This window comes from Trichechus manatus, unplaced genomic scaffold (genome assembly GCF_000243295.1).
Source record: "Trichechus manatus latirostris isolate Lorelei unplaced genomic scaffold, TriManLat1.0 scaffold00007, whole genome shotgun sequence".
Classification (NCBI taxonomy): Eukaryota; Metazoa; Chordata; class Mammalia; order Sirenia; family Trichechidae; genus Trichechus; species Trichechus manatus.
Genome location: NW_004443943.1, coordinates 29,366,169 through 29,389,458, shown reverse-complemented (window position 1 = coordinate 29,389,458; position 23,290 = coordinate 29,366,169). Strand labels below are relative to the sequence as shown.

Sequence of the window (23,290 nt, the reverse complement as noted above, 5' to 3'; positions counted from 1 at the left end):
AGCTTCTGTCCAGAGGTGAGATGGGAAGGCAGAGAGGGTTAGGAGCTGGTTGAATGGGAAAGGAGGAGTGTGCTGTCACAGTATGGGGAGAATAATTAGAGTCACATAACAATGTATGTATACATTTTTGTATGGGAAAAATTAAAAAATAAATAAATAAAACAAGTTTAAAAAAAATTAAAAATTTTAAATGTGTGACCTTTTTTTGCTGCCTTTATTTTAAAAAATTAATTTCTAGATAGGTTTTTAAATTCCTCTGGGAATGCAGCCACACAATAATATTTTTAAAAATTATTTATAGAATATAATTTTTAACATATGTCATGGATTGAACTGTGTCCCCCCAAAATATGTCAACTTTGTTAGGCCATGATTCCCAGTATTGTGTGGTTGTCCTCCATTTTGTGATTGTAATTTTATGTTAAAGACGATTAGCGTGGGATTTAAACACCCTTACTAAGGTCACATCCCTGATCCAAGTAAAGGGAACTTCCCTGGAGTGTGGCCTGTACCACCTTTTATCTTACAAGAGATAAAAGGAAAGGGAAACAAGCAGAGAGGGGGGACCTCATACTACCAGGAAAGCAGTGCTGGGAGCAGAGCACGTCCTTTGGACCCGGAGTTCCTGCACCGAGAAGCTCCTAGTCCAGGGGAAGACTGATGACGGACGTTTTCTCCAGAGCGGACAGAGAAAGAAAGCCTTCCCCTGGAGCTGGCGCCCTGAATTTGGACTTCTAGCCTACTAGACTGTGAGAAAATAAATTTCCCTTTGTTAAAGCTATCCACTTGTGGTATTTCTGTTATAGCAGCAGCAGATGACTAAGACAGCATGCAGAGATGTTTCTGATATTGGATGAAAAAAGCCGATTAGAAAACATGATCCCCATTTTTATCTTTTAAAAAAAGTAAATATGGACAGAAAAAGGTCTAGAGGAATGGTCAGGAAGCTAATCATGAGGTTATCCCTGGATGGCAGAACAGTAGATACTGTCACCAGCTCCTTCATTTTTTGCTTATCTGCATTTAACTTTTCTAATATGAACATGTACTTCTTTTTTCTCAATAAAAAATTATCAAAGGATAATTTTAAGGTCAGTTGTATGCTACTAAGTGAGAATAGATTATAATATTATTCATTTGCTCTCAATTCTTGAATAACTTCAAATTCTTTTCATTACAAATACTAGGTGTATTTTTTTTTAATTATCTGCTTTGTAATTATAAATTTATTTAAAAATTCTAAAGTATTTCCACATGTATCTTTCGTCAGAATGAGTTTAATCAAGCTAAAGCTGTTTAAAGGGAAAAAGTCTGCTCTCCCCAGACTTGTAAATTAATACATCCTGATTTTTTTTTTTTTTAAACTATTTGTACTAGAACACAATTTTCCAGAAAATCCCACTGACGTTTAGGATAGTCTCTGGCAGCGGCTCTCTCTGTCCCCTAGGGATGCCCCAGCTGAACCTCCCCACAAAGCTGCCCCTCTACAGAGTGTGCAAGGATGGTATACTGCCATTTAGGCCTAAGCTCAAAGACACCTAATTGCTTTCAGCAGGTGTTCAGTGCTCAACCAAGCCTTCTTGCTGCGGCCTGGCAACAAGAGAACAGGCACAGAATAATGGACAGTGGATTTTTTTCCCCTTTACTCATCAGCAGACAGAAGAACCTCATTCTCAACCAGAGAACATTAGTTGAAGTTAGGGAAAGTACCCCTTTTTGTTCTTTCCAAATTTACTACTGAAATTTGCTTAATTTAACTTATATTTCTTTCTTTGTGAATGCTGACTGACTTAAGACTAGAAACTGTTCAAGGAAGCCTCAGAGAAGGGTGGAGGGCTAGAGAGAAGCTATAGGAATGCAGTCCTTCAACCTCCCCTCTACTCCCCACTATCTAGTCCACTCCCAGCCTCGCTGGGTGGGGCTGGACTGTATTCTGCTTAAGAGTCTGGCTCTGAATGTCTTTTAGTCACATCTAAAATAGACTATTTTGTATTACTCGCACTTCTCTTACTTCCCCAGCATAATCTCACAATCCTCTTTACTTAGTGTTACTTTATAATTTTAAAAGTATATTTTCCCACTAGCTAATCAGCGTCTAACTCTATTTCTCCCAAGTCATTTTTTCAGTAGTTCTTACCTAAAGGTAAACCACCTTCTAACTTTTATGCTGCAATATATACAATCTAAGCAAATACTTCTCAACTTTCATAACTCATGCTCTCTTTTAATGAGAAAAATCTCATGCTCTAGTTGTCATGTTTGCCAAGTACTTCTCGTTCTCCCACATAGGGTTTCCAAGGCTATAATCTTGATGAAAGCAAACCATCACGTTTTTCCTGCAGAGCAGCTGGTGGTTCAAACCACTAACCTTCTGGTTAGTAGCCAAGCGCTTAACCACTGCACCACCAGAGCTCCTTCTGACCTTCCTGGCCCAGTTATAATGAAGGCTTTGGGATCAGTTCTAACTAATGAGTTGGACTGGAAGTGATGTATGTCACTTAGAGACCAGAACTTTCTTGTAGATATGAAACCCTCTGTTAGCCTTCCCTCTGCCATGGCAGCTGGGAACATTCCAGATGGGGACTTCAGGTTCAGTCTGAATCCCAAAGGACGATGAAGCAGAAACAAAGCTCCCATTCAACCTACAATGGACACGTAGTGTGAATAAGAAATATACCTGTTGTTTTAGGCCACTGAGATTTTGGACTTGTTTGTTAACTGCAGCATAACCTACCTAACCTAACTGACGCAGTGTGTTTACAGGCTTTTTTGAGAGAGAGGATTTAAACGGTTCATCAGATCCGCAAAGAACCTTTGATCCAGAGAAAGGCTGAGACCCAGTGAACTAGAAATATAATATAAAAAGAGGGAGTTTTTTAAGAAAAGAAAATTTGGATAGGCAGGACAGAAGGAGACTAGGGGAAGAAATGAGACCAACAGAACACATACCCTTGGCAAAGTTAATGCAGTCACTTATGTTGGATAGATTAGGGCTAACATAGCCCCATAAAACTCACCCATCTCTTTTCATGTGATATCATGGGTAGAAAAACTATCCCTACTGTGTACCAGCTGTGTGATATAGTGCAAGTCTCAAACTGAGTTCTAATTTCTTCATTTTTAATACAGGACCACAAAAGATTATTGGTGTGAAACAAAACTGGAGGAAACTAACTTGGGAGTAAGACAGGTCTAGTGGGATGATACGGTGTTAGTAAAAGTGCAGAAAAGGCCCCTAATGAGTTGGTCCCACTTAATGGAGTTAACGTGGGAAGTAGGGGAGAATATCCTGATCTGGCCTACACAAAACTGGACTCTTTTGGGAATCACGCTAGTCAAAGTAGCATCTCACCCCTTTAAAAGGGGAAACATCTAATCTAGTCCCTATGGAGTTGTGAAAAATTTTAATCTTTTAGCTAGATTTCACAAATAAGGAAGAAACTTTAAAAAAGGAAAACCTAATTAAAGAGACACAGAGAGAAAGACAGAGTCCCCCTCTCTTATCCACCCCCCTCCCAGATTACATTCCTCAATGACAACTTTGGAAGTTGTGACCTCACTGTGGGGAGTGTTTGTCATGCTAAGCAAAACGGAAAACATGTTTTTAAAAACAATCACAGTCCAATGTAGGAACTGAGTCATGTGCCCCAGAGTTCACTATAAACTTGGGAAAGCATCACTCCCCAACTGGCAGGAAATTCCGCATTAGGAAGCAGAAGTATACTGTACGTCACTCTCCTCCTACCCCAGGGTGGTGGGTGACCTGGGTGGTGGGTGACCTTGCTGGTGGAAGCTGAGGCTAGTTTGGAAGCGCTGTGCATGGTCCCTTATAGCTCTCAGCAGGCGCTCCTGCCACTGCCACTGTGGAAAAGGCCTGAGTTGGGAAACGAAGACTTCAGACGACTCGCAACTTCACCTGAAATACTCAACAACTTTCCCAGAAGCATGACCACAAATATAGAAGATCTGAGTTCAAATCCCAGCTCATTTTGTTTTACTTCCCTCATCCGTAAAATGGGGAGAATAATAGTCTCTATCTCGTTTGGTCATCATGAGAACTAAATGGGGTAATACGTGCAGAGTACTCGGAACTACACCTGATGTGTAAGTTCTCTAGCTTACTATTAATATTGTTATTACAGTCATAACCACAGATATTAAGGATTTCTTTTAAATCTCCCTTTTACCCCCCAGAAAAGTATTCCATAAAGAAACACGGGTTACGAACAAGTCCAAAATCAGCTTCTAGGTTCTGTTCTTAGATAAATTCACGAGAAAACCAGTCAACTCGTATTTACTGAGTCCCCACTGTAAATGAGGTGCTGTGTCAGCTGATACCAGCCCAATCTGCCATGGTCAAGAAGTCAGGACCACTACGGAGCTGGGGTCCAATGGGTCTTGGAAGGAGGCCTGGCTCCCCACTGGCCAATTTGCTCCAGCAGCACCTTCCCTAAGAGCAGCTCAACACTAGGTATCTTAAGACAAACTAAAAAGGAAAAGAAGTAACAGGTGAAAAACAAGCTGGGCAGCATTAACTGGATTTGCTCATAGTCTGTTTTATGTCACCTCAGGGAAATTCCACTGTTAAGAAACACTCCTCGCTCTTCACCAAAGCCCAAACCAGGGATACTCGTGCCTCTGTGAAGTTTACCCAAATTATCTCAGAAGCACAAATTCCCAACTTCGATCCCTCCCTGGAAAATAGTTTAGTGAGTAGAAAGAGCCTTGGGATGAGAATTGGGAGATGTGGGCCCGGGCTTTTTTGGCCTTGAGCGCATTTCTGGCCTCCCTGGGTCTTGGTTTTCTCCTTTACTCTTATCTACTCCATCAAGGGACTCCTCAGGTAGAAATTAAACAATGCACACATAGGTGTTTAACCTGGCATTCGAGACCATTCAAAGCCTGGGCCCATCCACCGTTCCACCCTGGTCTTAGAAGGACCTGGTTGGAGTCCTGGAAGGGGACTGGCTTTGGAGTGAGGGGCGCTGACTCTCTCCTTACCAGCTATAACCAACATGGCAGTTACTTAATGCCCCTAGCCCCAAGAAATGGGGATAATATGTGCACCTAGCAGGATTGTTCTCAGGGAGAAAAGAGATGGTGCAATGAAGGCCTTACCTAGGGCCTGGCAGTGGGAGAGTTCTAGGGAGAGTTCTTGCACATTTGCACCTTTATCTCCCATTTCTTCCCAGGCAAGTACCATGCCCCAGGGGAATAGTGAACAACATGATGCATACTCTTCTTTCCCACAGGGCCTCAGCCAATGATGTTCTTCTGTGTGGGAAGTCCTTCTACCCTTCTCCATCCGTTTAAATCTTATTCACCCTTTAAGGCCCACTTCAAATGCCCCCTTTTCCACACAGCCCCTTCCCTGAATCCTGTCGCCGAAGGCAAATTCTCTCTTTGAACATTCATGGCAGATCTGGCACATACACATCACTCTCTATATTACTAATTGTACATTTTGTCTTGTCTCCTCTTTCTACTAGGAAATTACCTTCTTGATGGCAAGGATTGTATCTCCCCGACAGTTTCTAGTACTAAGAAGAGAAGAGGCCACAGCAGGCTGCAGTATGAACCAGGAACTTGTTAGAACTGCAAACTCTCAGGTCCAACTCAGATCTATTGAATCAGAGACTCTGGGAATGGGGCTGGAAATCTATGTTTTAGCAAGCCCTTCAAGAAATTCTGATGCTCGTAAAAGTTTGAGAACCACTGGAGTAAGAGTTTGCTGAATGAATAAGTGACTGAATGATGAATTACAGTGTCATAAAAACACATGGGATAGTAATTACGATGGCCAGATCCTTATAGCCTCTGCTCTGTTAAGCAGGACCTTTGGTTCCTGTCTGATGCAGGCCTAACAATGCCTTTTGGCTTAGGTTACCACAGACTAAGACATGGGGGAAAAGTTGCTGGCTGAAGCTCAAGGTCTGTGTATGCTTGTGTGTCTGTGTAAAGTGGGGTAGGGGTAGGGTGTGTGTGTGTGTGTGTGTGTGTGTGTGAGAGAGAGAGAGAGAGAGAGAGAGACAAAGTCTTCAGCACACAGGAAAATTCAACTTATTACAGGTAAAAGGTGTTGGTGGAAATGGTAATTTTTTTTTCCTGGAACCTTCCCTGTAGGCAAGAGGCAACTATGGTTAAAGACACACCTTTGTCTGACAAAAACTCTGCCAAAGATTTTCTGGCTGAAATTTTTTCTTCCAGAGGAAAGAAAAAAAAACCCAAAAACCCAAACCCCCTTACTTTCACATTTCAGGCAAAGTCACTAGGCAATTAAAGACAACAGGGTTAAAGCAACAAAAAATGCAGTTTGACAAGAACTTCAGGAGCTCGTTCCAACATTCAACCTCCCTCCTACACACACTGGGGAGAGGCCGTGACCCTAGTAAGGAGGTAAACCAATGGAATTCCTGAGAGGGGCAGAACACACATTGGGCATCTACTGACCGAGAATCCACTTCTGGGCACAAATGAGAGGAAAGTTTTGCTTCTACAGCCTCCATCCCTCCAGAAGGTAGAAAGCATGTGCCAACTTGTATAACAGGGAGTCTTTTCTTCCCGTCTAGCCTCTGGTCTCTATCTGGCTTCCCTTCTCCTTTCCTCACCTGACCATAACTGGGAGATAATTAGCCACGCGTGCAGCTCTTCCTCTGGCTTTCTGAAAGCACTTAGGGTGAAGACGCCTGTTTCCCAGACTGTCTCCCTGCCATCTAGGTCTCCCTGTCCCTGCTGCCCTGCTCCACCCCCCTGCCCCGGCTTTGGTGACCCAATTCTGGTGGCTACTGAATCTGCTCTGCCAATACCCCAGGAGGCTCTGTCAATCTCAGATGGGGCCATCAGCAACTCCGTTCCTTTCCACAACTGATGCCACCTGGGCTGGGCCCCAGAAAAACAAACTGCAGCTCTATGGCTTTTTGGCAGCCCAGCTTAGACTTTTGTTTTAACAAGGGGTGGGAGGGAGAACTTGAACCCTATAGTTATCTGCATCTTAAAACATTTAAACACAGTCTGTCCACCTGCTTGGCTCTTCATGTTCTTTAGAAAGTCTCTCAACCCCACCCATTTTAAAATAGCAACAAGGATTCTGTGTCCTCTTTTGCTACTGCTTACATAGATGGAGGGTTGGGGGTACATCTTGAGCCCTGTCCCCTCCTGCCCTTGACTGCCCCTGGAATTCCTCAGAATTCCAACCAGCCAGTCCTCAGTTCTTGAAAGGGAAGGTCAACCAGACAGTCCTTGGTTCTCGAAAGGGAAGTGCTTGAGCAAGGGAGAGGTACTGTTTGGAGGAACCACTCCCGCTGGCTACAAGATGTGATTGCGTTTCTGAGGGAGAGACTTCCCAGCCAAGAGTCTAACTTCCTTTCCATACCAAACAATAGCCCTTCTAGTTGCTTTCTTACTGTATCACTGACTTGGGAGAATGGAAGATCAGAAAGCAGAAGATGAAAAAGGGCAGGGGTGATGGTGGGAGTAAGGACATGGCTTGACAAATAAGCCCAAAGTTTATTTTCAAACAGAGGGAGGGATGGGAGCTTGGAATTATTTGGGAGAATTAGTCCACAGTTTCTTCTCTCAACAGATAGTTGTGAGAACCATTGCAATGCTGGTCCCCTGTGGCCTCTCTGCCCGGGGACTCCTCCATCCTCCCATTCTTTACAGGGATAACTAAGGTCAGATTCTATCATCCTATGCTGTTTCATCTGAGTTCCAAGGAGATCAGAGCATAACGTGTGTTAGTGAATTTATCAATCCTGGATTTACTCCCTAAAGACTATAACAGAGTCACTACCCTGTAAAGCTCAGGAAGATACAAGTGGTCCCAGCCTCAACCAAACCAGTGGCAAGACAAGGCATTTAGCTGACAATAATAGGTTAGGTACACTGGAGAAGCCTCCAGACGCTGTAATCTGAGAACTGGAGAAAAAAACACAGGGGCTGAAGCTCAAGACTCTGTGTCTCCTAGGCCCACAGGCAGAAACGTAGGTCAAGACTATCCCTTTGAGAGAGTCCCTCAGAAACAGAGACAGTTCCTTGATGTTCTACTGAGAATTCTGGAAGCCCCTGTGGTTCTCACAAGAAAAATGCCATCCCACAGAGCCCTGCCCTTCGTTCACTACGGCTGGGCTGCAGCAACTTCTTTTTGCAAAAAGGGCAAGCTTGGGCTTCTGGACTGGCCCACGGAAGGACCGGAGTTGTTGTCAATGCTCAGCACACGGTGGAGAAGGCATCATAGGGGACTCCAGGCAGGACCTTCTGCGGCAGTCCTGGTGACCATGGCCTCTTATGAAGGCACAGACCATATCCCCTAGACTTCAACCCACGGTGTCCAAAGAGCACCAGAGCTCCTCTTCTGCAAAAGAATTGCTTCTGGGGCCTGTTAACAGATCTACTCACCAATACCACCCTCAAGAAAATCAGGAAGGTGCTGATAAGCCCATGGTTTCCCACGAGCAGAGAGAGTAACGGGGACTCTGAGAGACCAGGAAACCCAGGGGAGGGGAGGTGAGAGCAAAGACTTACACCAGAGCTCATAGTAGTAGTTGCAGCACTGAGACTGTCCACAGCAGTGTCCCGTGTCACAGATGTAGCTCTGATTGTTGGTACCCACACAGGTTTCCTTGTCCTAAAAAAAAATGAAAAACCATTTAGTATAATGAATTATAAGCAAAAAAAAACAAAAACAAAATTCACTGCCATTGAGTCGATTCTGACCCATAGTGACCCTATACGACAGAGAAGAACTGCCCCATAGGGTTTCCAAGGCTGTAAACTTTACGGAAGCAGACTGCCACATCTTTCTACCATGGAGTGGCTGGTGGGTTCGAACCGCCAACCTTTTGGTTGGCAGCCAAGCACTTAACCACTGTGCCACTAGGGCTCCTATATTAAATTATAGCTAAATTAAATTATGTTTAATTTATTAAATAAAATGATAGCTTATAACATCATTTTTTTTCTCATCCTCTTATTCCTGGTCATCTACCCCCACCCCCCCAAATACTTTGTACCCACGTTAATTCCATTAAGAGAAAAATGAAAAAGAACCACATAACGACAGCAGGGCTAATAAAAAAGTATAGTTTATTAAACGGGTAGGGGACTCAGCACACAAAGTCAACAGGCAAACAGCGACATTCTCCTCAGACAGGAAAGGGCTGCCTCACTTTCTTTACATCCAAGCAGAAATACTTCAAGTCCTGGTGTTAAACTCAGCCGGTAAGGAGGTGATGATTCTCCTCTAATTTATAAAACTGGCTTTTCTGTGAAACTTCCTGGAATAATTAATGCAGTTCATATTCTAGGATCAGCATCTAGTTGGTCATGCTGTTCTCCCTTCAAAACACATGATCTCCAAGGTTAATTACAGTGTGACTCAAAAGAGGGCTAAAAGATCCGATACAAAAATCCTTCACTCTTAAGAAAAGGGGTGACCTGGTCAGCTGACCTAGACCAATTCCAGTTTGCTAGATCATCTTTAGCTTATTGAGTGGTCTCTTAAAAATCTTGCCTGGATCCAGGGTTCATACTCGCCCTGGTCTGGGACAGCTACAGAAAGGGCACTGCTGAGTAACCATCTAGCAGCTGCCAAATTCTATTCACAGCACTGGTGGATGAAGATGGAGGTGGAGAAAAAATTTCTATTTCACATTTTAAGGTATGAAATATCCCACCAGCCAACCTTAACCTGAGCCCACAACATACTCTGGACCACTATGAATACGACGAAACCTCTAAGTCATCTGCTATACCTGACTTTCAGCATTTCTTTATTCCTAAAGTAACATGTTCATTGACTGGACGCTGTCTTTGTGCCAGGCACTGTGTTGGGCACAAGGGATACAAAGACGAATAAGACACTGTCCCTATCTTCAAGATGCTCAAAGTCAAGAAGGAAAAAACCCAGCTCAGTAAAGAAACTAAAACCACAGTATTGTATTTGCTGCTACTCGGGCTGATCCTGCCCACAGCTCATATCCGGCAAAGGCCGCCAGTGGAAACTTAAGTCACATGGTGGGGTCCTCCTGTTTGGGCCTTGCTTTACTACACTGTCTACTTGGCCAAGGGTATAAACAAGGCACTCCAATGACTGTCTACAGGGCTAGGGACCGGGCAGCAGCATAGGTACCTAGCATAGCAAAGGTCGAAAGAGAAAGTGCTGGGCTGAACACCAGAGCCCTAGCTCAGTGCAAGTTTCCACCCCAGATCCTCAGGTGTTTCCTGGTCTTTAAGTCTTACACGCCCTGGTATAAAGGAGTTTAGAAGAAGGAATAGTGGGAGAAGCATTTGTAAACTCTGACACAGAGGGTTTCACAATACTGCAGATAGAGCTCTTCCTATCTTCGCCTTCCCATGCCCACTCTAAGCAAAATGAAACACCTAGCTGGTGGCTGTCCAGTCAGAGGTCTCCTTGGAGGCCTGGTACACGTGCAGAAGGCAGATCCGTGCTTGCTGCTTTTGCCAGAACACACATACTCTGATTTCAGAGCAAAACACTGCTTTCACGAGGACATCAAAAAGTTTCTCCCACCAAAAGGGCAACATCTGCCCAAAAGTAAAGATGAGAGGGCAGGATGGGGCAGGAAAACTGGACGAATGGAAGCGGGAAACTCAGAGTGGAAATGTGAAGAGTGCTGACACATTGCAGGGATTGTGATCAATGTCATGGAACAATTTGTGTATAAATTATTGAATGGGAAACTAATTTGCTCTGTACACTTTCACCTGAAGCACAATAAAAAGTTAAAAAGAAAAACGTTTCTCCCAAGCTTACATGCCCCACAGATGCCATTCTTCTGGCACCAACTCGCCAGAGCACAGTTCGAAGTGTTCACATGGTTTCTAAAAGAGGCCATGCTGCCTATACCCCAGCACATGAAAGACTCCAGTGACACGTCTGCCGCAGGAATATCTTACCAGATGAGGTCCAGGCTCTAAACACAGGGTGGCCCATTGTTCCTAAGGGAGGCATGGAATGCAACGCGTTTGAAATCCAGACAAGTGGCATCCTCATGACCTACTGGTGTCAGCTTTTCTCTCGTGCTTCCATCCCCCGAGGCAGGAGGCATGGTATAAACAAGACCCCACTCTCCTCCCCCTGTCTGCCTCCAAGTTCCCAGGGAGAGCAGAACTGTCGTTGCATCATTAATCCAGTGTTCCTCAAACATCTGTTAATCCAGCATTATCTAATCCTGCTCTCCTTCCTCTCCTTTCAGCCAGACACAGATACTGGATGGTCTTGGTTATGGAAAGTGTAATTTTCTGCTGCAGGAGAAAGGAAAGAAGGGGGAAAGCTAAGGAAGACAAGAAGTGGGCTCATGGGCCCTCAGCAAGGAAGAAATGAAGGATTAGGGGGACAGTGAGATGTGAGGGTCAGCTCCTCAAAGAAATCTGCTGGATGTGAGGAGAACCCCAAGCCTTGGGTTTGGTCCCAGCCCTGCCATTATGGAGGAATGGGACCTCAGGCAAGTTACTCAGTGGCCCTGGGTCTCATCTATAAAGGCTAGTTAAGATTATCTCTATTGTCTCCTTCAACCCTAAGGCTTCATTATCTTATTTCCCCATCCCCTCTGACATAGCAGCCTTAAGCCAGTGCAAGAGCTCCTGAAACCTATGTCTCCTCCTATTCAAATCAACAGCACAGAACGGTAGTGTGAGAAGTACTGCTCAGTGTCCTTCTATCCTTTCTTAAATGAGGAGCCTAACAGTGGATCACCCAGAGGACTCTCAAAAACCTCCTTGGAGCTCAAGATCCATGAGGCAGAAGTGGTTACGAGTCAACCAGACCTGGATTCAAAGCCCAGCTCTTAGGCTAATTAACTGTGTAACCTTGGGTAAGTTACTTACCCTCTCTGAGCTCTTAATGTCAACACTGTTTTGTGAGCCATTATTGTTGGGCTTGACAGACCATCCAAATGGCACCTTGCCTTCAATTAGAACTATTTCAGAACAGTAAAGTTGACTTTGGCAGTGTGGGCTGGTCTAGACGAACAAAGAATACAAAAAGGAACTATATAGAATGCAAAGGAAAATACAAACATGAAAACTTCTCAGCATCCTTTATATGCTTTTCTTCCAAGCATCTTCAAGCACTTTACACACATGTTGTTCAGGCCAAGCCCTGAAGATCCAAAAAAAAAAAACAAAAAACAAATCCGTTGCTGCTGCGTCTATTCTAACTCATAGTGACCCTATAGGACAGAGTAGAACTGCCCCTACAGGGTTTCCAAGGAGCAGCTGGTGGATTAAAACTGCCAATCTTCTGGTCAGTAGCCAAGCTCTTAACCACTGCTGCCACTAGTGCTCCAAGTCTTGAACAGTGGGCAGTAAACATCTCCTTGTCCATCTCCCTTTCTCCAGAGAATGAACTGTGGCCTCCTTATGGGGAAAAGCTATGTTTTCTAATTCCCCTCTGCCATCCCCAGTATAAGCACAGGGCTTAGTGAAACAATGACTATGTAACCTCCATGAAGGCAGGGAAAGTGGAGGTGAATAATAGCTAATATGTACTGAACACTTGCTACGTGCCCTGGTGGCGCAAGGGTTAAGCATTCAGCTGCTAACCAAAAGGTTGGTGGTTCGAACCTACCCCGTAACTCTGCAGGAGAAAGATCTGGCAATTGGCTTCCATAAAGATTACAGTCAAGAAAACCCTATGAAGCAGTTGTACTCTGTCACATAGGGTTGCTATGAGTTGAAAATCAACTCGACAGCACCTAACACTGAGCACTTGTTACGTGCCAGAAAACAAAAAAAACCTGTTGCCGTCAAGTCCATTCTGACTCACAGTGACCCTACAGGACAGAGTAGAACTGTCCCATAGGGTTTCCAAAGCTGTAATCTTTACAGAAGCAGACTGCCACATCTTTCTCCTGCGGAGCAGCTGGTGGGTTTGAACTGCCGACCTTTTAGTTAGCAGCACAGTGCTTAACCACTGTGCCACCAGGGCTCCTTCTACGTGCCAGACACAGTTCTACTTGTCTTACATGTATTCTTCCATCTGAACTTGAGAGCAACCTGTTGAGGTAGGCAGTATCAAAGAATGAGGCAAAGAAAGGCTAAGAAACTCGCCCAAGGTCACATAACTAAGCAAGGGTACCATCTAATTTATCTGGCTCCAGACTCGAGACTTCTGAGCCTGTAATGGTTAAACTACAGCCTCCCTGGTTAAAGTTATACTTCTTCAGCTGCTTTTTACATTTCAGCTGCTCAAATTAATCACCAGAAGTTCCAAACCAAACAAAATCAATGACTCACTTTTGAGGAAAAAGATAAGGACCTGGCCCTTATGGAGCTCTTAAGACTTTGGAGACAGGGTCCTTCATCTTCTACTCAGCAGCAAGAATAGCGATGTGTTTGGGACTCCTCTCTTCGTCGTTCAAAAGGTCGTATTTTTACATACTGATTTTCTGAAGGGTAGAATCATATTTCACGTCACTGTGGAATGTGAAGCATTCCTTTCTTCCACATTTATTGAGAGTCTCACCAGCACAACACAAGGGCAAATGAGCAACAGCAGTCATAATTGCTGACCTCATAGAGCTTACAGTTTAATAAAAGATGGTAAAATAATCACATGTATAAAACCGCAACTATGGTACATGATTCCATGAGAACTTATAATAGATTAGATGTAGGAGCTAGTCAAGAATGTCTAAAATGGCTTCTGTGAGGAAGGTAAGTGTGAACTGAGATCAATAAGATGGTTAAAAAGTTAGTAACTAGGAAAGAGGGAAGGAGTCCCTGGGTGGTGCAAATGGTTAAGCATTTGACTACTAACCGAAAGGCTGGCAGTTCAAGCCCACCCAGAGTTGTCTTGGAAGAAAGGCCTGGTGATCTGCTTTCAAAAAGTCAGAGCCGTGTCTGGGGTCTTAAAAGCCTGTGAGAGGCCATCTAAGATACTCCACTGGTCTCATCCCTTCGGGAGCAAGGGAGAATGAAGAGAACAGGATACAACGAAAAGATTAGTCCAAAGGACTAATTGTCCACAGCTACCAAGACCTCCACCGGACTGAGTCCAGTACAGCTAGATGGTGCCCAGCCACCACCACTGACTGCTCTGACCAGGATCACAACAGAGAGTTCTGGACAGAGCTGGAGAAGGATGTAGAGCATAATTCTAACTCACAAAAAAAAAAAGACCAGATTTACTGGCCTAAAGGAGACTGGAGAAACCCCGAGAGTATGGCCCCCAGACACCCTTTTAGCTCAGTGGTGAAGTTACCTTCGAAGTTCACTGTTCAGCCTGGGAGTGGACAGCCCAGTAAAACCATGAGAGTAACAAGGTACAGGAGTCCAGTGATAAGGTCCAGAAGGCAGAAGAGGAGTAGGAAGCTGATGATAGGGTACACAAAGTAGAGTAAGGATATTGTTGATGTGTTGTGAGATTGTTAACCATTGTCATAGGGCAACATTTGTAGTAACTGTTAAATGGGAGACTATTTTGTCTTGTAAGCCTTCATCTTAAGTGAGAATAACAGCACAATTAGAAGAGCGTAGTCAATGTCACTTAAATGTGTATGTAAAAAAATTTTTGAAATGGCTTTGTTTTGGATATATATTATTTTCACCAAAAAAAAAAAAAAAAAAAGTTGAGAATTTAGAGGGTTAAAATGTTGTGGGGTTGTTAATCAATGTCATAAAACAGCATGTGTGTTACTGTTACATGAGAAACTATCTGTTCTGTAAGCCTTCACCTGAAGTACAATAAAATATTAAAAAAAAAAAAAAGTCAGAGCCTTGAAAACCTTATGGAGTGCCGTTCTACCCTGCACAATTAGGTCGCCATGAGTCTGAGTCCACTCAACTGCGAGTGGCTTAGGAAAGAGACGGGAAGAACGTTCCAGGCACAGAAAATAGTACAAGAATTGAAGAAGTAAATAGGAAAGCTAGGTAAAATGGGACCAGATTATGAAGGGAGGTGAAAAAATCAGATTTGCATTTTAAAGACATCCTCTTCCTGGCAATTCTTTATATGCAGAAAATTCCATGGCCAAAAAAATACCAGAAACTTAAAACTCACCACCAAGGAACTTTGTGTGAATAATCCATATTCTTATGCAGGGGCTCTTCACCTCAGGAATGACTGCGGCAGTGACCACTAGGATCTTCATTTGTTACAGGTACATGCCTTTGGCCCTGGTACCACAGTGAGAGGCTCCAAGATTCAGGGCACACATGGTCACCAAACAAAAAGTATAGATACAAAGAAGAAACAAGCAAGACAAACACTGAACTAAAAAGAATATTTTTACAATGGAAAAGGATAAAGTTTGCCTTTTGCACATATGCAAAACAGAATCTCATCTCTTTGATGGCAGCATGAACTGAGGGACTAACAACATTTTCCTTAAAAGTTTCCATGTCTTATAGTTGCAATTCTTAGCTGAGCCACCGTAAAGGTCACCTTAATCAGCGTAAAGAACTTTCTAAGTGCCAGCATAAAAAGAGGCACTATGTAGCAATGGTTTCCCTGGGTCTGGTTTTAATTTGCCAATATTATGGGGCTGGAAATCCTGCTAGCAACTGACTAATGGCAATAGCATCTTCATGTCCTTAGGAAAACAGTAGGGTTTTAAAGTTTAAGCGTAAAAATAGGAAAATTGAAATTGTTCACAGGATGCTAAAGTACAGGACGCTAATTATCTTGGTTGTTGGATACGACTTAAGCTTAAGCACCACCTCTGGCCTTCCCTTCAGGGAGAAGAACTAATTCCCTGAATCACTTAACAGATATATTCTAACTCCCCCTCCCATGTGCCAGGTACTGTGGTGGGTGTTACAGCTATTAGCAATGAACAAGAGATTCTGGGGGAGAACTTCTGCTTCTAGCAACAGAGCTGGGTAGGTAACTTCAAAAATTCTTCTACAATGAAACTCCTAGAAATACTAGCTATATAGCAATATCCCTTCAAGTACACAGCAGAGCTTGCAAGAAACATAAGAAACATCCCCAAAGGTCACAACTGATTTTGGAGGTGGGGAGGTCCTTAAGCCAAAGATTTGACAGGCCTACAAAACAAACAATAACACACGTAGTTCAACAATGTGTATGTGACTAAATGAGCACACCAGCCCAGGGGCAAGGATGAGAAGGCTGGAGGGGACAGGAAAGCTGGACGAATGGAAATGGGAACCCAAGGTCGAAACAGAGAGAGTATTGATGTATCGCGGGGTTGGCAACCAATGTCACAAAACAAAATGTGTATTAATTGTTTAATGAGAAACTAATTTGCTCTGTAAACTTTCACTTAAAGCACCAAAAAAAAACAACAACAAAAAGAAACCCTGATATGGGGGAGAGACTAGAAACCACAGTAGTTAAATGAGATCAAGCTACATTTGCCCTGGGAGGAGGGGTGGTTTGCTGGGCCCACATGCAACAGGAAATTGGAACAGTGACCTGATATAAAGGGGATCCTAAAAGGGAGAAAACAGACTAGAAACAAGAGACTAGGGACACACAATGACAATAAGAAAGCCCTAGAAGGCGGAAAGCTCTGAATTGAGATTATTATATCTTCTAATAATCTGTACTCATAAACCTTCCTTCAAGTTGATTTGGGATTTGAATTGTACAAGATCTAAGCATCCCCAAGCCAAAAAACTATAACGATAAGTAGTTCCAGGCTGGAAACACCTGCGATAATTTGGCAGCAGCAAAGGTAAAACTCTGAAGAGACCTACCCTCAATTAGGGCATGAAGGATTCCCACAAATAAAGCTTTGCTGAAGATAAGCTCACAATCCAAAATACAAAAACTTATGCAGAAATAATCCATCACAAACAAGACTTGGGAAATTCAACAAACGAGGATAAGACCTCTCCCCCCCAATTAAGATAACAGAATGATCAGATAAACTATGTTTCAAATAAGTAAAGTCAAAAGAAAGAATTAAAAACATGATAAAAGAATAAAACATTACTAGAAAAGAGAGTGACCGGAGAGATTTGGGGAAAAAAATAAAAACAAAACTCATAGAAAAATAGTTATTGAAACTAAAAGCTCAGTGGATGGGTACCTTAGTTATCTAATGCCTTTATAACAGAAATACCACAAGTAGATGGCTTTAACAAAGAGAAATGCATTCTGTCACAGTTTAGGAGGCTAGAAGTCTGCATTCAGGGCACCACCTCCAGGGGAAGGATTTCTCTGTCAGTTCTGAGGGAAGGTCCTTGTCATCAATCTTCTCCTGGTCTAGAAACTTCTCAGCACAGGGACTCCAGGTCCAAAGGACATGCTCTACTCCTGGCTCTTCTTGCTTGGTGGCAAAGAGATTGACTCAGGATACAACCTAATCCTGTAGAGTGTATCCTGCCTCATTAACATAACTGCCTCTAATCCTACCTCATTAACATCATAGAGGTTAGGATTTACAACACATAGGTAATTGCATCAGATCACAAAATGGAGGACAACGACACAATACTGGGAATCATGGCCTAGCCAAGTTGACACACATTTTAGGGGCATACAATTCAATCAATAACAATAATAATTCAATCAAACAATAACACATAAGATTAGAGAAAGTTGAAGAGAGAATTAGTTCAGTGGAAAACACATCTGAGAAAATTACTCAGCAAAGTACTTCTACCAGTTAAGAAAAAACATGGAAATGGAAAATAAGGAGTTTAAGAAGGTTAAGAAGAGAATGGAGGAGAGGCAAAATTCAAACAGATAAATGAAAATTGTCCAGAACTGATGGAAGATATGGAATTTTCAGACAAATTATAATAAACTCATACTTAGACACATTGTATGAAACTGTAGAACAACAAAGACAAAAAGATCTTAAACACGTTCTAATGACGAAGACTGACAACAAACAAGTAAAATTAGAATTTATAACATTAATAACTTCCATGAGATTAATAAAACAGGAATAATGGGATAAAGGAATTTAGATGGGTTGGTCAGAAAAGGTCTCCCTGAAAATGTGACACCCGAGTTGAGACTGGAACAATGAGGAGCCGGCCTAATCAGACCTGCAGGAAAACTGTTCCAGACAGAGAAAGTGTCAAGTGCATGCAAAGACACAAAGGCAGGAATGAGCTTGTGTGGCTTGAGTACAGTAAATCTCAGGGAGAGGAGAGTAGTGTGAAAGGAGAGCTGAGAGTTCAGCAGAGGCCAAGCCTTGAACGCTTTGTACACCAGTTAAAATAACATCCAAGATACCATAGCTTCTAAATTCATTGCTGGCTTCAGCTGGTTGGTGAGGATTCCTTAATAGCCTTGAATAAATATGAAAATATTTTTACAACTCTCTTATTTACTTTTCAACCTGGGCCCAGACTGTAGCTGCTACTGTAGAGTAAGCAACAAATATCAACTTTCCTTCCATTCTTGAACCAGAAATGGCTCTTCAGAAAGCATACCAAATTCTAGTACTGCACAAATACTGGGGCAGAGTCCTATTTGATTTTGGTAATGCTCTGTAACCAAAGTATAACAAAGTATTCACAAACAATACAGATTTGAAATGGCTACATGATGGCACAGTGGTTAAGAGCTCGGCTGCTAACCAAAAGGCTGGCAGTTCGAATCCACCAGCTGCTCCTTGGAAATCCTATGAGACAGTTCTACTCTGTCCTAGCTATGAGTCGTAATTGACTCCACGGCAATGGTTTTTTTTATATGAGAAAAGGCAGCAAGTTAAATTTAGAACTTGTTTTATTTTTGTTCTAGCCTAGGTAGAATCTTCAAACTCTGAAAATGCGGTGCTTTCAGGTACTCAGGTACTTAGAAAAAGATTTTTGGGTGGTCATGAAAAATATTCTTTAAAGCTCTGTGGATTTACCTGTTATCTTTACAGTAATAAAGTTAAGATCACTTTCTCCCTATACTACTGGTTTTTAAGTCTGTGTGAAGAGTGGAGGAGACTAAAGAGAATTGTTCAAGGGCACACATTTTGAATTGGGTGACATGAGGTTACAGAAAAGCTAGGGATGAAGGAAAGTAAGCCCAGGAAGAGGAATGATTCAGCAGGAGTCCTAGTCTGATGCTTCCTATGTGTCAGTCTCATGTCCCTTTCCTTGATGATAGGGGTTGTCACATATATACACTTACATATATTTTTCACAATATATACTCTGCAAGACAATTACCCTTTACTCTTTACTGACTAAAGGAACTCAATCTCATCTTCTCTGATAAAGGGCACGCCATTGTTAAGCACTTAACCAAGACTCTGTTTTGCAGGTACTGGGATATTAGGAATGTAGTTTTATATTGTTTGGTCAAGTTCAGTAATTTTCCAAAAGGACAAATAGCCTGGCTAGATGGGCAGGTTCCCCTAACCAGGCCAGACAATCTTATCTGATAAGATTCAGCCTCATCACTCAGATATGAATGTGCTTTTTACTCTTAAGGAGGCTCTGGACTTCAGCTCCCTGGGCTCAGGAGAACCCAGGCCTCCATTCACTAACTGCAACCAGTTGCCATCGAGTCTTTTCCAACTCATGGTGACCCCATGTGTGTCAGAGTAGAACTGTGTTGTAGGGTTTTCAATAGCTGGTTTTTCAAGAGTAGATCACCAGGCAGGCCTTTCTTCTGAGGTAACTCTGGGTGGACTCAAACCTCCAACCTTTCGGTTAGCAGCCTAGTGAGCTGGTCCCTAACGCCACAGAAAAGCCTAGGGTCTAATGGAAGTGCTGCAGTTTGTGCTGTTGAAGGGGAGTCCCAGGGCACCTGCTACACAGAGGCCAACAAGTGGCCCATTTACTTCAACTTGTGAGACCCTCCTAGGATTGACTCTTAAGAAACTGAGGAAGGGCAACGCAGTGAATCATAACAAACCAGGGCTTCTCACAAATAATTTGGGACAAATTCCCTACTTAGACAATAACTGCAACAGATAGATCTGTGTTTCACAAAGTGTGGCCCATGGGCCCAAAATCACCTCAGCTATTTAAACAAGCTCCCTGGTTATTCTCACGTATACTCAAGTTTGAGAGCCAATGTCCTAGATCTATAACAAACACACAAAAAACACAGTTTTTGCCCTCTAAAACTGGAGTAGACTAATGTTCTTTTTCTAGAATCTCAAACACATCCTAACACAGTTACCCTCATGAGTGCCCACTTAGAATCAAGGTACATTAAAGTATTTACACCCTCTCTACTCACTACATAAAAAAACACACACAATAGATAGTAAACATAAATTTTAAAAAGAAGAGACATGTTAGGTATACTTCCAGCCACACCAATACTACTGCTACTGCCAAAGCAGCATCACAACTGGATTCTCATTAAATAGGCCCCAAACCGAGCAGGCGGCAAAGAAATTAAAATCAATTTCCTGTGTTGCTATTAGGAACCTGAATAACAAACTCAGAAAAAGCCACTTGACCCTGGTAGGAAAATCCCAGAGCAGAGATCTGAAGTTGCAACATATCCCCTGGCTTTATGAAGGTCTCCTTGTCGGTGTCCTAGTGCAAGCAAGCTTGTGGGGTCTGGCTGGCTGCATCAGCATAGGACACTGGGTTAATGTGCCACTCTTTCTCCCCGGGCAGTTAGAAAGAAAGACAGTCCTGCTTTGAGGTAACCCCAGCAATTCCTCATCACCGGTCTCTTCGGCTACATAATAAATCCACTGACATCTTTAGCAAGTGCTGGTGCAGAAAGCTGAGGGCTGATATAGCAGCAGCACACGGTGGGGCAGGTGAATAGCAGGTGACACCCAAGCAGAACAGGAGGGCAATTCAGCAGACCATTGTCTGTCCACAGTTGGTTCCATGAGGCGAGGTCCTTGCCTTCACATGTTGCAGCACTGCCTCTCCACACTTGCAAGTAAGGATTGCAAACTGATGGCCCCCTAATGAATTTTATGCCTGCATGGTACCTTTGTTTTTCAACTTTTTTTAAAAAATGAAATCACCTGTTAATATTTTTAAATAAGAAGAATTTATACCAAAACCTAGATTTCCAGCTTCTCTTGAAAAACCAGGGCCCACATACTCATAGGGCCATAACAGGCTAGAGCAGAGTTGTATACGGGTTCCTGCTTCACCACAGTCACCCCCCAGCCCCTACTGACCAATAATCCTATCTGCTTGACTCAGTCATATCACTGACTGGTCCCTGTGGGCACCTGATTAACCATTAGTCCTGTTCTAAACTTTAGTAATAGATTGTTCCTCCCCTCACCTTGAGGTTAAGGCACCATAAAGGCGCAAATACATACACTGGCATCTGAATTCTCTACACTGAGGCTCAAGCAACACCTTACACAATATGTACAATAGGTACCTGGATAAAGAAAAGAGGCCCCTCTTCATGCATGAAGGGAATGCCTCTTGGTAACCAGGAGAACCTCCTGCCAGGACAACATTTAAGAGATGGGGAAGAGAACCAAGCTCTGCCTAGTGCCTAGGTGTATCAAGCTCTGGGCTGGGCATTTTTACTTGTGCTATTTATTCCCCATTTTATAGAAAACTGAGAAACAGATTCAGAGTGGTTACACAGCTAGAAAAAGTTTTCAGGATTAAAGCCCAAATTTTAGTAGAAAGAAGAATTCAATATTTAGGGGTTATCCTAAACTTTCAATGCTGACAGGTACAAAAAGGACTAATAAGATACGGACCTTGCCTTTGAGGCATTTTATAATAACTAAACTGTTAGGTTAAAAAAATAGTTTATGTTTCAATTCTTGTTACTGAAAACCTTCCTAAAATATTTAAATTTATTGTGTGCCTTAATAAGTACAGTCTAATCAACAGAATTTGTTCTTTCTTTAATGATTTGTAATATGGCAAAGCCTTAGAGTCACCATTTGGAGCAATAATTGTTGCATCATTGTAAAAAAAATATATAGTGACGTCCCTGTATCTATAGAGTGATGTCCTTAACATACTTGGCTGCTAACCAAAAGGTTGGCGGTTCTAGTCCACCCAGAGGTGCCTTGGAAGAAAGTCCTGGTGATCTGCTTCTGATAAATCAGCCATTGAAAACCCTATGGTGCACAGTTCTATTCTGACACACATGGGGTGCCATAAGTTGGAATCGACTCAGTGGCAACCGGTTTTATAGCTACAGCTATATAGACAGATAGACACACACATATGCACATATACATAATTAAAATACAGTAAGTCCCCGGGTTAGGAACATCAGACATATGGACAACTCCTACTTGTCCTTTAATGTTATGTAAATTTGTCCTCACTTTGAAATGACTGAACAATCCCCTACTCAAACAACAAATTCTTCATCACAATCACCTTCACAAGCTGTATGTGCAGCATCAAAATCACTGAAAAAGCTTCAAGCCTCTTCTTGCACTAAAAACCAAAAACTAAACCCACTGCTGTCGAGTCGATTCCGACTCAGAGCGACCCTACAGGACAGAGTAGAACTGCCCCATAGGGTTTCCAAGGAGCGGCTGGTATATTCTAACTGCCGACCTTTTGGACAGCAGCCAAATGCTTAACCACTGCGCCACCAGGGCTCTGTCTTGCACTAAAGTAAGGCTAAATAAGAACTGTATGCACCTGTTCTGACTTACCTACAATTCTTAAAGACACAATTAGGAATAGATCTCATCTGTAACCCAGGCGCTGCCTGTATTCAATACACATTTACATAGAGCTCTCAAGTTTTTTAACCCTTTTTAACAGCCAGCCCCTCATTTGAGCCTGCCAGATAGCACCCAGCAAGGTCAGAAGAGGTGCTACTAACCCTCTCTTATGGATTAAGAAACTGACACTTAGCCTAAGGTTGCAGATGATAGAATCTAGACTTCTAACTTTTGGTTCGGTATTTTTTCTATGACTGGGTTCGAGCTCATTAAAGTATTTACTGTATCTTGAAAATGTAGTTGGTCAAACAAAATACCCACTTGTTTACCAGGAAAGAATAAAGAGGTACTGGTTTCAAAAGGGTCTGAAATATTGAAGGTACAAGTTAATTTATTGCTGATGTACTTTAAAAGAGATTCACCAACATTTCCCCAAAGAAGATATACAAATGGCCAAAAAGCACATGAAAAGATGCTCAGCATCATTAGTCATTAGTGAAACAAAATCAAAACCACAAATAAGATGCCAATTCACACCTTCTAGGATGGCTAATATCAAAAAACCGTTTATGGAAATTGGAAAAGCATAGTTGATGTCACTGAACTGTGCATGTAGAAATTTTTGAAATGGTGTATCTTTGGCTACGTATACTTTCACCAAAAAAAAAAAAAGGTCGAGAAGGGAGAGGGTTGACATGTCGTGGGGTTGTTAACCAATGTCATAAAACAGTACGTGTACTACTGTTTAATGAGAAACTATTTGTTCTGTA

At 42.6% G+C, this 23,290-nt stretch overlaps 1 protein-coding gene across 1 annotated transcript in view; it reads right to left on the bottom strand.

Annotated features, from left to right (window-relative positions):
* Window positions 1-23,290, bottom strand: part of WBP1L (WW domain binding protein 1 like) — a 68,510-nt gene that overhangs the window by 10,160 nt on the left and 35,060 nt on the right. The window contains exon 2 of the mRNA XM_004370090.2: window positions 8,524-8,626. Within this exon, the coding sequence (XP_004370147.1) occupies window positions 8,524-8,626 (103 nt within the window). The remainder of the gene's footprint in view (window positions 1-8,523; window positions 8,627-23,290) is intronic.